The sequence below is a fragment of the Pleuronectes platessa genome, chromosome 13, assembly GCF_947347685.1.
Source record: "Pleuronectes platessa chromosome 13, fPlePla1.1, whole genome shotgun sequence".
Taxonomy (NCBI): domain Eukaryota; kingdom Metazoa; phylum Chordata; class Actinopteri; order Pleuronectiformes; family Pleuronectidae; genus Pleuronectes; species Pleuronectes platessa.
The window spans coordinates 25,027,352-25,042,151 of NC_070638.1; the positions used below are offsets into that span (position 1 = coordinate 25,027,352).

Here is a 14,800-nt window from a genome sequence, read left to right on the forward strand (position 1 = left end):
TGAGGGAAATGCAACCTTGGATTTATCCAGATGATCCAACAATAAACTGGTTAGTATTTGTACAAAGAGTTGTTTTATATTATACTCTACATTATTACTAGTATACCATGCTTTGCAAATGCAGTGGCTGCAACAATTTGTCAACTGTTGGAAAAGTTTCAAATCTTATTTATGGCAATGTTTCCCCTAAAGACATCTCAGAAACTACCAGTGTCACTAGTAAAACGTTGCTGCACCCATTTCATTTGAAAGAAATTGTAAATAATGGTTTTCAAAGGGTTCTAGTAAAGTTAAGATCAGATGAGATGATCTGACACTACACAACATCAATAAGGTTCTTCCTTACCCACATGTTACCATCCTGTAAATAAGGCCTCCAGTTTTTCTGAGTGTCACTGTAAAGCAGCCGATACTTGCTGGTCCAATCCGAGCTACTGTAGCGACCCTGAGTCGCTATGGCAACCACCTGCTTCCTAGATCCAAGATCCACTTGTAACCACTGGTAATGGTCTGTATCCAGAGGTGACCAGCCTCCAGCACCTAGGTGAAAGATGAGAGAACATGACAAGGAAGAAGAGCAGAAAAGGGTGTCATTTGAAACTGGGGTGGCCTGTCTTCAGCTTGGAACAGAGCTGTGTATGTGCTGTTTCTTTAAGAGTCCAAAACTATTTCGGTAATTGATTTAAGAGTCCATCTATGCAGTATAGCTTGTGAGTTTGTTTGCCTTTGTGCATTGTCAGTGACTTTATTAGACATCTGCAAACTTTGCGATTTTTTTATTTTGGCTTCTCTCATCTAAAACCAGTACAGTTTCAGTTACTATGTACGCTTTAAATGGAATGATTTACAAACTTCCCTCCAACTGCAGGCACCACTAGGCACCACTAGGCAGCACTAGGCACCACTAGGCAGCACCACTAGGCAGTGCATTGCATTAGTGCATTGCATTAGTGACGATGCAATGCAGTGCATTGCATGCTCTCAAATCCCCAAACGGAGGTCCTCAGACATGATTTTTAGATATTTGAGGTCGTGAGATTGTTTCCTTCGCAGACATGTCACTCTCAAATCTCTCGGACCTTTGCTTATACCGCATCGAAAAATCGAGGAATTATTTCCAGATCCTTCTCCCATTGGAGCCCCATGTTAATTCTGAAGATTTTTCTGAAAAGATTAAAACTGAAAAATAAAACGTAAATCGCTCCCACGGCTCCATTTCTCAGCTCTCACGACTAAAAAATATATCTGGTTGTAGTGTAAACTCTTGTGATTCTCAAAATGTCTTTTCCAGATAGGACTTATAGTTTTTGAGTAACAAGTATTTGTTTGATGACGGTGCTAGAGTGTGAAAAAATGTCTCTCTCATTAAAACTAATGAAAATCTTAGGAGGAGAATTTATGAAATGAGAAGTATGTTTCTAAACTGCTCGTACGGCCTCATTTTTTTACTTCAATCAATAATATAGATATGTACTTGCTCGTCCAAGTCTCGTGATTATCACGGTGTGTTCATTTCACGGTGAGGAGTTATAGATTTTTAATTAGAGCATTTTGTTCGGGACCTTCTCCTCAGGTCTGATGTCTGCCTCTCTCACGACACACCTGCTGTAATCAGGGAGTCACACACGCAGAGGGAGGGGGGCCAAAAGGGACAGTGAGATCTATTTTTAGACTACTGCACAGGTGGTAATCAGCACTGCAGGTAGTTCAGTTAGTAGAGCAGAGGGACAGTAACACAGAGGTGGAGGTTTCAAGTCCAAGTGTGGGTAAGTTACAAACATTAAATGTTTTCGTTGCCTTTCAGGGGGGAACTGTTGAATTCTTTAAATAATCAACTGTCAATGATATCTAAAGTCAATGTGATTGGATTAGTGGGTCTGCCGCTGACTCAGTGATCCACTGGTTGTGACTTCAAAACCAACAGAAGCCAAAAATTACTTTTGAACAAATATATTAATATATCCGGTTGTAGTGTCAAGCCTTGTGATTCTCAAAATTCTTTCATTTTCCAGATAGGACTTATAGCTGGGTTCCCGCGGGGTCTTAAAAAGTCTTAAAAAGTCTTAAAATTAATAATCGGAATTTTAGGCCTTAAAAAGTCTTAAAAAGTCTTAAATTTGATTAAGCTAGGTCTTAAAAATGAAATGGATTAGGTAACGACTTCGCGATAACTTGCTCTCCAGTAAATGTGCTTTGAGGAAATGTCCCTGCTGCAGAGTAAGCAGTACGGTAATCAGTAGGGATGAGCGAGTACAGCATTATCTGTATCTGTATCTGTATCTGTTAACCATATGAATTATCTGTATCCGTATCCGTACTCGGAGTGGGCGGGGCCTAACCCGGAAGTGGGTGTGACTTAACCTGGGAGTTTGTGTGTGAGTGTGTGTATGAGTGAGTAAGAGAGAGACAGAGAGGGGGAGGGTGTGTGTTTGTGTGTTTAGCTTAATTTGTCATATTTTTTATATCACTACTACCTAGAATGTGTCAGACACTCGTGAAGTGCGTGAAGTAAAATAAAACTGGTTAGAGCCAACTGACGGTTTAAAAAAAAAAAACTCCAACTACAGAGAGAGAGAGAGAGAGAGAGAGAGAGAGAGAGAGAGAAGCCAGACGCTAGAGAGTAGTCAGACACTCAATCCGTGAAGTAAAAAAAAATAATAATAATCTTCGACAGGCAGAGACGCAACGCGAGTCGCTTTCTACCAGCACCACGTCTGAATGAACCCACGTTTAACAGAACTCTACTGGTTAATAAGTAAGTACAAACTGAAATAAAAACAAACTTCAAGCTGAAGAAACCCTAAACGTTAACGGAAAAGACCCGCGAACCTGAGTGACTGAGAGACAGAGCTGTTCTGTGAGTGAGTGAGCTGTGACGCTGTGTGAGGATTTTCATTCAGTCCGAGCACAGATATTGACTCGTATTACTCGTATAATACTCGTGCTCGGCAAAAGTGCTTTATCCGTTCCCGGATACTCGTTTCAGCCGAGTATCCAGCTCATCTCTAGTAATCAGTCCCACCCCAACAATTCGTATGGATATAAATCAGCATGGAACCATCACTAACTTTGCAGGCCCCGGTGAGAACTTATCGGAGGATTGATGTAAGGACTGTATATGAGGATCTTATTCTTTTTAGCCGGTTCTGATTTCCATATATTTCATTTAAGAGTAGGCTCAAAACCTTCCTTTTTGATAAAGCTTATAGTTAGAGCTAATTAGTGCGGAAGAACGTAACTTTTTCTATTTTATGACACATGACACATGGAGCTTCTCTTTCCAGCTTCTCCTTCCTCTTCTCCATCCCTATCCCCTTCCCCGGAATCCCTTTGCTTTATCATCCGCAGATCCAGGGCCTCTGTGGCCGCACCATGGATTGCGGTTTGTGGATCGCGCACCAGGGGTCGCAGTGTTGGATCCAGTGTGGCGGATTCTGAGTTATGTGGGCTGATCGTGGTGCTGGTGGCGGACCCTGTGTCGCGTTGGCATTGGGCACGGGCGGTGGACCAGGACCGCGGTGGTGGCTCCTGATGGGTCCTGGTGGGCGGCGGTGGACGGGGACTGAGGACTGGAGTGGCGTCTGGTCTGGATGGTGGATCGTGGTCTGGATGGTTGCTGAGCATGGACTGTGATCGCAGCGGGACTGCTTGGCATGTCATGTTGGGGTTGTCCTTCGGGATGTCTACCCTCATCAAATGCTGCTAGAGACTTTAATCTTTAATCTTGAAGACTTAATCTTGATGATGTTTTCCTGCACGTGGCATCTATTGCACTTCTGTCCGTCCTGGGAGAAGGATCCCTCACATATGGCTCTCTCTGAGGTTTCTACGTATTTTTACCCTGTTAAAAGGGTTTTTAGTAGTTTTTCCTTACTCTTGCTGAGAGTACATATACACCATGTTTTTAGACTAAATCCCTGCTGTAATCCTGCTCCAGAGGAGACTAAAAACATGGTGTAAATTACGCTGTTTTGAGTCAGATTTGAATGTTGGGGTTAACGGACACTCGGATGACAGAACAGGAGCTGTTTTTCATCAAAAGGTTTATGTTTTTCTGTAGTTTTTTATGATTGAAGTGGTTTGGCTATGGCGCCGATTACCCCTGAAACTCGAAAAGTGTTTTGTGGACTCAAACACTTCCCCGACCCCACCATAGGCAAAGTTGTGGGTCGATAATGAGTGGAATTTTTTTGCGGCCCCGCGATTCTCTGCTTGTTGTTGTATTTAACCCGTTCCATGTAGGGGTTCGAGGGTAAATGATGATGGTCCTCATAGCCATCCCCCACCCCTCTCTTTCTCACTCTGTCTGTCTGCTTGTGTGCTTATAGTGGGGGGGGGGGCAGATGGGGAAAAACTAATTTAAGGGGAAATTTCAAAGTTCTCAGTTACAAAGTGTTTTTTGAAGAGAAATACTGAATAAATGCATCATGATTTCAAACTCAAAAGTAATCGTTTGAATTATCGTGATTTCAATGTTGTCCAAAATAATCGTGATTATGATTATTTTCCATAATCGAGCAGCCCTAGGGTGAACTATCCGTTTAATCTAGTCCAGGTATCAAGGGGATTACAGTAGTCAACTCTACTTCTTAACTACATAAACTGTAGACATCCTAAATTCCAGATGATAGTCATTTTTGGTTACTAAACCTGTCAGAGAGAAGAATAGCTTTACAAAGATCAGAAAGCACATCTGTCAAACCAAACATGTTGTATAATGACATCCCATTTGTGAGGGTGGACATGGTGGCATCCAGCTGCAGGAGAGATGTGAGCATCACCAGGTCAGCTGATTATCACAACGGTCACTCTTTAAGAAGTAGCAGCATGCTGGGCCTGGGTGCTGCTGCCACGATGCAGACAGTCACGACACTGGCCAAATAATGAACAGTGACCCTGTGCCCTAGAGCATCTGGATCCTGGACTATATTTCCGTAGCTCAGCACTTTTACTTACCCATAACCTGAAGTGTCACCTATTGACACTCCAGGGCTCCTGCACCCAGAAGGTATTGAAACGACCTTCCCGATATAAGCTGCACAAACAATATTTGTCCACAATGGTGAGATCATATCACTGTTACTGACTAACTCTGGCATCAGAGTGGTTTAAAGGATCATGAACAAATGTACCCTGCCTGCTATGCCCACTGGGGGGGTTCTGCACATGTTCCCTGTTTTATCTTAGCATTCTGCTTGGCTGATCCAGGGGACATACAAAGACTGGAGCCATCCACGCCAAGCATAAATGTATTCGTATTCGGGCAAAAAAATGGGTAAATGATGCTGTGTGAATAGTTTGCATTCAAATTCCTGGCTTCATTTACTTGATTGTCAGTTATTGGTGACCTAAACTTTTTTCTTTACCTTAGACATTTTCAGCTCATCTACATATATATTCACTGGGCTTGAACTGCAAAAATGTAAATAAATAATAAACTGGAAAAATAGGAGTGTTCTAAAACATTTTACTGTGCTTTATCTGAATATCAACCAATAACTTTTAGAATGTACATACACAATAGTAGGGACAACACAATACTTCTTGCAAAGGCATACCTTGTTTTCGATTGAGTTTGGCATAACCAGCTCCATATCCTCTGGCATATACAGATGAACTGCTGAGGGAGCTGTAGGGAAGAGGAGTGGCCAAACTGTCCTCACACTTCCCTGTACCAGAGAGATGAAAAACAGACAAAGTGATTAGTTTTCCGGTAAGTAAAGAAGGTTTTAGTAATATCAACTAAAGACAAATCAACGGTTGTATCTTTTGAAGTGCTGATAAGCAATTGTTAGCAAATGTATGAAGTTACTAATCTCGGATGGTCAACATTGTGAGCACACACCACCCTTATAAACATCACCATGTTAGCGATCATATAGGGAGATTAATGAACATGCTCAGTGCTGTGTATGAATGAGCTAAAAGAGCCCCATTCATTGAACATGCTCATATTTTTAGTGAATGGTAAACTAAACGGATCAGTTTGCAACGGTTGAAGGTGAACTTGGTTCACTCTCTTGCTCCCATCTTTGATTATTGATAGTTTGTCTTAAGAGTGTTTGATTAAGCAGATATCAAACACTCAACTGATCAATCTTTATTTTCCATTATAGACACATTATCAGTTATTAGTATCTGATGTTTTAAATATACATCACATTTTATATTCTGTCTGTGTTTATTGAATATGATATTGAAACAAAATGACTATGAATCTATGTTTCAAGAGACTTTTGTCTTCATCTATAAATATCAAAACATCTATAATGTACCCAGGAAGAGTGTCTTTGTGTCTGAATTAATAGTCCTTGTAATTCCAATTCATGTTTGCTTTACCAATAACACTATGCAGCTGTGCACTCACAACAGATTATCCTGATTTCCTCATACTTTATAAGAGGGTTCCAGGCAGAGAAAATCTGCAGCCATCTGGAGACTCTAACTCTGACATTTCTGTTCACACATGCACCTCATCCGGAGAAAGTGCGGAGAATGACCTGGAATTAAATGTCTGTATCATGTTAAATGTAATTTTAACTTTTTTATGTTGCTGGTGTCTATAATTAGGTCACTGCTGCTGAGCAATTATGCATAGTTAATTTCTGCAAGCAGAAAAAGGCTGATACTCTCAAAATATTCTTTAAAAGAACCTTAACACACACTGCTACAATATTGATGCTCATGTCCTGACTCAGGTCCAGAAGGCAGACAGCTTGTGTGTGTTTGTGGGTGTGTGTATGTTGGTCCTTGAGTCTTTGTTCTTGCATGGAGTCTTGGATGGGGGAGGGATCAGAGCTCTGTGTGTGTGTGTGTGTGTGTGTGTGTGTGTGTGTGTGTGTGTGTGTGTGTGTGTGTGTGTGTGTGTGTGTGTGTGTGTGTGTGTGTGTGTGTGTGTGTGTGTGTGTGTGTGTGTGTGTGTGTGTGTGACAGGTGCAGGGCATGGTAATGAGCTTCCTCATATGCATCACAAAACAACAAGCCAAGCATGTATTAAGCAGTTAAAAAAAAACAGGAAAGTGATAATCTTCCCAACAAAGAACCTGGAAAACAACCTCAACACCTTAACAACAGCTCTACTCTTTGAGAAGAATACAAGTTCTTCATTTATATGATATTAATATAAACACTATTGTCCCTCCAGTGCATCCTTTTGTTAGTATTAGCTAGGGCTGCATGATATTTGATGTCATTTATTGTGTGAACATGCAAAACAGTCTCTATCGTTTATTTAATTGTGTCACAAATGTCTTTGCCGCAATCATTTTTGTAACTTGAACAGCGCTTGCCCTCTTCCGCACAGCACATATGTAGGCAGGAAATTTGCATCAATGCAACACAAGCATGTAGTGTAGTGAACGTGATATAGACAAATTGTCTGTTTTTCTGAATTGTGTCAGCAAAAAAGCCAGCCTGGACAAATTGCATAGCTTGTACCTAAAAAGCACTTTTTCTTTTCCATTTACCTTTTCATTGTTAAAAAACTAATATTTTATACAAGAGTCTAGATAAAAAGAGGACACAAATCTAATATTTAGGGCTTGGGTTATGTATGTTATAGTTATTTGACTTTTCCACATTGACCTTTTATATCAGAAATGTGTTTTTCGTGATGATACGTTATCTGGATATAAAGTGACCTACAGTGAAAAGAAACATTATTTGAACCCTTTGGAATAACACGCATTTATGTATATTTTTTGGGAATAAAATGATATGGTCATGGTCTGATAATTGTCAATTAGTTTTAACTATTTAAACAAATAATTGCATTGTTCTTTTTGAAAACATTATTCAAACATTTACAGCATAGCTTATGAAAAAGTATGTGAAACCATAGATTAACTTGAGCAAAAGCTTATTGCTTTCAGAAGTTAGCAAACCTGGAGTCTAATAAATGAAACCAATTTGGAGGTGTGGGTATGAGCAACTTTGACTTTTAAAAACCACTCAAACATTTTGAGTATGCTGAGGAAGTATCTGCTGATACGATCAAGAGCAGCTGATTTGCATAATTAAGATACATTTATTTGTCCCAAACAAATGCTCAGACATGCACAGGCACACTCATGCAACTGTAGAGAAATTTAACCTCTGATTTTAACCCATCTGGTGCAGGACACACAGAGCAGTGAGCAGCCATGTACGGCGCACGGGGAGCAGATGTTGGGGGAGTAAGGTGCCTTGCTCAGGGGCACTAGACAGGGTAGGGAGAATCCTCTTGGATTTTTGGACAGATCAATCCAGGTTCGTCTTTTTGTTGTTTCTCCGTGGAGTCGAACTACAGACGAACAAGAGACCTTTTCTGCCCATAGTCCAAGTTTCTGCCACTAGTCCACCGCCTCTCCAATAATGCTGGAAATGTTTACAAAGTTATCTAAAAGACTTCTTCCATCCATCCATCAATCCAAAGTTAGATAAATTGTCATAAATAGAGACTATTTGCCACTTTGGCAAGTCTCCCTAGAGGTGGGCACCCAGCCAAGATGACTCCACAGAACACAGAATGAACACAGAATCCTCAATGAGGTACAGAAGGACCCTAAAGTTACAACTAAAGGTTTCAAGAAATCATTGGAAGAGGATAGCATCTCTGTTCATGAGTCAACAATACAAAAAACATTGAACAAGCAGGGTGTCCATGGCAGAACACCAAGGAGAAAGCTTTTGCTATCCAAAAAAACATTGCTTTCAGCCTGAAGTTTTCCCAAAAGCACCATGACTTGACTCAGCAATGTTACTTGGAAAACATTTTGTGGACTGATAGAATTGAAGTTGGATTGAAATTATTGAAATTAAACAATAACATAGCGAGAACTCCACACAAAAATCTAATACAAATTAAAACAACCTCTGAAACAACACAGGTAACTAAGACTTTTAAATGTGGTCTTTTAAACATTAGATCACTGTCAACTAAGGCTATTTTAGTTAATGAACTAGTCTCCAATTACAACATCGATTTATTGTCCCTCACTGAGACGTGGCTGGATCCTGATGAATATGTCAGTCTAAATGAATCTACTCCCCCAGTCATATAAATTCACAGGTTCCCAGAGAATTTGGGCGTGGAGGTGGAGTTGCTGCTATTTTTAATTTTTAAGCTAAAACTCATTTGAATATCTTGTTCTTAGTCTTCCACGCCAATCCAGGAAACACCAACAGCCAATCATATTTGCTGTAGTTTACCATGTTCCGGGGGCTTATACCGAATTTTTAACGGAATTCCCTGAGTTGTTATCAAACCATAGTCCTAAAGACCAATAAAATTATTATTGTTGGTGACTTTAATATTCATGTTGACAATAATAAAGATAGCCCTAGCGTAGCATTTATTTCGATACTAGACTCAATTGGTTTCAGTCAGTGTGTTCACCAACCTACTCATTGCTGCAACCACACACTTGACCTTGTATTATAGTACGGTGTCGGGAATTGAACATTTAACAGTACTTCCACGCAATTCAGTTCTATCAGACCATAATTTAAGAACCTTCGATTTTTCAATAACTGAATTTATGCCACTAATAAAAAATTAATTTTCTAGATGTCTACCTGATAGTGCTGTAGCTAAATTTAAGGAATTAATTCCAATTACATCTAAACCCGTATTATCCGTAGATATAAACAACAAATTCTTTAAAAACCCGAGCTCCATTGAGATCGACCACCTCGTCGATAGCTCTGCAGATTCATTACGATTAACATTAGACTCAATAGCGCCTCTAAAAATGAAAAATGTCAAACATAGTAAATTAGCTCCGTGGTATAATTCCCAGACAAATGAGTTAAAACAATTATCAAGAAAACTAGAAAGGAAGTGGCGCTCCAGCAACCATGTTGAAAATCTCATAGACTGGAAGAATAGTGTTAAATAATATAAAAAGGCTCTCCTCAAAGCAAGAGCTGCCTACTATTCAAAACTAATAGAAGAAAACAAAAACAACCCCAGGTTTCTCTTCAGCACTGTAGCCAGGCTGATAGAGAGTCACACCTCCACCGAACCCAGTATTCCTCGATCCCTAAATAGCAATATCTTTATGACCTTTTTCAATGATAAAATTCTAACTATTAGAAATATAATCAACCATCTCCTGCCCTCAATTGGCACCAATACCCTAACAACAACAGAAATCTCAGAAACGGCTGAGAATCCTACCCATTATTTAGACAGATTTTCTCTGATCACCCATGATCAGTTTACCAAAATAATGTCAGGTTCTAAACTAACAACCTGTATCTTAGATCCGATTCCGACAAAATTACTTAAAGAAATTCTGCCCCTAATTGATAGTTCGTTCAATCAATCTGTCATTATCATCAGATTATGTACACAGTCTTTTAAAATAGCTGTAATCAAACCCCTTCTAAAAAAAAAACACCCTAGGCCCAGAGGTTTTAGCCAATTACAGGCCAATATCTAATCTCCCCTTCATGTCTAAAATCTTAGAAAAAATTGTAGTCAATCAGCTGTGTGAGTTTCTCCCAGCTGCTCCCAATTCGTGCAAATTAATGATGAGTCATCTGTGCGCACCAAAGTTAACCATGGTGTTCCACAGGGCTCTGTGCTCGGCCCAATTTTATTCTCATTATATGTGCTTCCAGTAGGAAACATTATCAGGACACACTCTGTAAATTTCCACTGCTATGCGGATGACACCCAGTTATACTTGTCATTAAAGGGGACATAATATGAAAATTCCACCTTGTAGTGCTTCTACACGTTAATTTGGGTTAACCGTCCCAAAAACTCTGGAAAAAAACAACTCCCGCGATTTGTTGTGGTCAGAAACGATATGTTATTCTGGGATTACGACCAGAATTGACGTCACAGTCTGTCTACATGGCATAGCCCCAGCCCCCCAGCCCCAGCCTCGGGGGCGGGGCGGTGAGAGGGGGGGTGGGTTATTGCCGAAGGGGGGGAGGGGGGGGGGGCGGTGAGAGGGGGGGCGGGGCACTCAAAACAGGTCAATCTGAGGAGGGCTGTTTAAGACAGGTTTAAAAAGGGTGCTGTTTTAAATGATCCTTGTGGTATTTTGACTAAAAAAATGTTACAGACATTTCATTATGACCCTAAGGAGCAATATCAACTGTGGTAAAATGGGCATAATATGTCCACTTTAAAACCTGAACAAAGTAATCAATTAACTAAACTTCGAGAATGTCTCAAGGTCATAAAAACCTGGATGACCCACAATTTTCTCTTATTAAACTCAGATAAAAGAGAAGTTATAATACTTGGCCCTAAACACCTTAGATATACATTATTTCAAGATATGGCTGCGCTAGACGACATTGCCCTTGCTTCCAATGAAACAGTCAGGAACTTGGGAGTGATCTTTGATCCTGATTTGTCCTTTAATTCACACCTAAAACAAATTTCTATGGCAGCCTTTTTCCACTTGCGTAATATCTAAAAAATTAGACATGTCCTTTCGCAAAAAGATGCAGAAAAACTAGTCCACGCCTTTGTTACATCGAGACTGGACTATTGTAATTCATTACTATCAGGCTCCAGCAGTAAGTCGTTAAAGACTCTACAGCTTGTCCAAAATACCGCAGCACGTGTCCTGACGAGAACCAAGAAAAGAGAGCACATTTCTCCAGTATTAGCATCGCTACACTGGCTTCCAGTTAAATCTAGAATAGAATTTAAAATTCTCTTCCTCCCCTTCAAGGCCCTGAATAATATGGCGCCATTTTACCTTAAAAGAGCTGTTAGTACCCTATCAACCCACTAGATCCCTCCGCTCCCAGAATTCAGGCTTACTTGTCGTCCCTAAAGTCTCTAAAAGTAGAGTAGGAGCCAGAGCTTTTAGCCATCAAGCCCCTCTCCTGTGGAATAATCTACCACTTTCAGTTCGGGAGGCAGACACCATCTGATCGTTTGAGAGTAGGCTCAAAACCTTCCTTTTTGATAAAGCTTATAGGTAGAGCTAATTAGTGCGGCAGAACGTTACTTTTCCCATGTTCTAAAATAGGAAGCGTTTAGTTTAAAAAGGCATAGGGGTATTGATGGCTGGTCTACTGAGTGGGCCACATGGTTTTCATCTTACTACCATACAAACCAGTAGCCAGTCAGATTTACCCTGAGCCTCAGTGTACTCCCAAGTTCGGCCTGTATCATTGTATCATTGATTACAAGGCAAAAAACCCTGATGACACTAAGACGCGAAGTGAATTCATGACACATGACACATGGAGCTTCTCTTTCCAGCTTCTCCTTCCTCTTCTTCATCTCTATCACATTGAAGTAAGTCATGTCTCATCAGTACATGTTACTGACTTGACCCCTTCCCAGAGTCCCTTTGCTTTATCGCCCGCAGATCCGGGCCCGCTGTGGCCGCACCATGGATTACGATTGTGGATAGCGCATCAGAGTTCGCAATGGTGGATCCAGTACGGCGGATTCTATATCTTGCGGGCTGATCGTATTGGTAATGGCGGATCCTGTGTCGCATTGGCATCATATAATGGTGGTGGACCACGACTGAGGTCGGCGGCTGATGAGGGATCCTAATAAGCGGCAGTGGACAATGACTGTGGACTATAGTGGCATCCGATCTGGATGGCGGATCATGATCTTGCTGGCTGCTGACCATAGACTATGATTGCAGCAGGACTGCTTGAAGTTAGCCTTCAAAATGTTTACCCTCATCAATGCTGCTAACAACTATAATCTTGATGATGTTTTCCTACACCTGACATCTATTAAACTTCTGTCCTTCCTGGGAGAGGCATCCCTCACATGTGGCTCTCTCTGAGGTTTTTACGTATTTTTACCCTGTTAAAAGGTTTTTTTAGTAGTTTTTCCTTACTCTTGGTGAGGGTTAAGGACAGAGGATGTCACACCATGTTAAAGCCCTAGGAGACGAATTGTGATTTGTGAATATGGGCTATACAAATACAATTTTATTGGATTTGATATGAATGTCATTTAAGGCAAATAACAAATGTTACCATCCACATAAAAAGAAAGACATCAGTAGAGCTCAAAGTACTACCAAAGCCCTCATCTGTTCAAACTACCCTGACTCTGATGGGTCCCGCTTAAGAAGCAGATGTCCTTTCAGCAGCAGCTCTGAAAGGGGCTGAGAGGACAGCTGTCAGTTGAGGTGTATTTGCTATATGGACTGATATCAGATATGAACTGTACAGAATCAGTACTCAAGTAAACATCCAGGAAGAGTATTAGCACATGGCAGCCAAATTATATTAAAGCTCCGCTATCTGAAATCAATGCAACACCTGTGCACCTGCTTCAGATAGTGTTATAACAAGTTGCTGGTGAAATAGAAGGTCCTGGTCAGAAGAAAAGGAAAGGTAAAGCAGAGAGGGAGAGAATTAAGAAGAGAAAAGCTCTTGCCCCAAATACTGGGCCTCATTTATAAAACAGTACGGAGGATCCATAACCATAGCTCAAACGCAAAAAAGATTTATATTTATAAAACCATGCACTCGCACAAATGAGGGCAATTTTCCCTTTATAAAGCCCACCTGGAAACGTGCGTACGTGGATCAGCCTCATTCAGACAAGGCTTCTGTGGTGTCATCCAAGTATCTGCAAGCCCAGACATTTATATTAGACTCAAAATTAGGTAATTTCCGCAGTGTATTTAAAAGGTCCACAGAAGTGGCTAAACCAGCTGTAAATAGCATTTCTGACTGTCCCTGAATGCACCTCGTCTGAAGATATCAGTAGTCATCAATGCTTTAAAACATGGTATAAATGATCTAGTTTGAAGTTGATTGTGAATGTCAGGGCTTGTGGAGACTTGAACGACACCACAGGGGCAGTATGGAGGCATGTTGTGTTTTTTTCTGTAGATTGTTTACGTGTGAAGATAAACGACTAATATCTTCAGTTGTATTGGATTCGGCTGCTTTTCCTTTAACTGAGGCAAAAAGGCCTGAATGAACAGGTGGTGTTTGAGGAGTTTTTCGAAGCTGTCAAGAGATGAAGCTTTGCGGGAAAATAGTTCCTGAGGGTGGGAGAGTGAAGGCCGGAGTCTTAAGATGTTTTTGAGGTGAATGAGGCAGATTTGGTGACAAATTTGATGTGGGATTGGAAAAAGAGGGTGGAGTTAAGAGTGACACCCAGGTTGCGGACATCGGGGGATGGGAAGATGGAGCAGCTTCAACCTAAATGTCGCGGACGGTATCTCCAACCGTCCAGAGCAGAGCCTTGGGGGCCACAACCATGAGCACAGATTTGTTACTGTTACCGACATCAAGGTTGTTAGTGAGATGGAGGGGAAGAATTAAAGATTCTTTATTGGCCAAAGCAGTGATATCATTAATAAAGAAAAGAGACTGAATGGTAACACATTGCTGCTGCTGTTAATACAGTGCATGAGTACGACAGAGAGGACGGCACCTGAAATAAAAAAACTAATGTTTCTCGTCGTCAGAATCTTCTGTGCATATTACAAAAACAACCAAAACTGCAGGATTATAAAATTCTTAGACAAATGCAATGTTCTCAATCTATAAAAATAACAGAAATATTTTATTCCCAAAGGGGGCTTTAAGCAGAATGGTGAAAAATCTACAGTGTTAATCATATCGTCGGCTAATGAACCCAGAGAGGTGGGTACTTTTGTTTGTACTGTGATGTTTTTTTTCCGTCGAATCAATCTGTGTAATAGACTTGGACTTGGTTCAGCACAAAGATCCAAGATCACAGATCTAAAGAATCTATATCAGCTGATGAGTCAGTCATCATCATGGGACAGGGAATATTCATAGTTGCTGAACTCTAGTTTTCTGCTCATCCTTCTATCCACGTACTCCTCTATCA

General features: G+C 40.7%; 1 protein-coding gene across 1 annotated transcript in view; it reads right to left on the reverse strand.

The window, feature by feature from the left end:
• Positions 1-14,800, reverse strand: part of cntnap2b (contactin associated protein 2b) — a 47,205-nt gene that overhangs the window by 19,393 nt on the left and 13,012 nt on the right. The window contains exons 2-3 of the mRNA XM_053438666.1: positions 5,559-5,669; positions 347-540 (exon numbers count right to left, since the gene is read on the reverse strand). Of these exons, the coding sequence (XP_053294641.1) occupies positions 347-540; positions 5,559-5,669 (305 nt within the window). The remainder of the gene's footprint in view (positions 1-346; positions 541-5,558; positions 5,670-14,800) is intronic.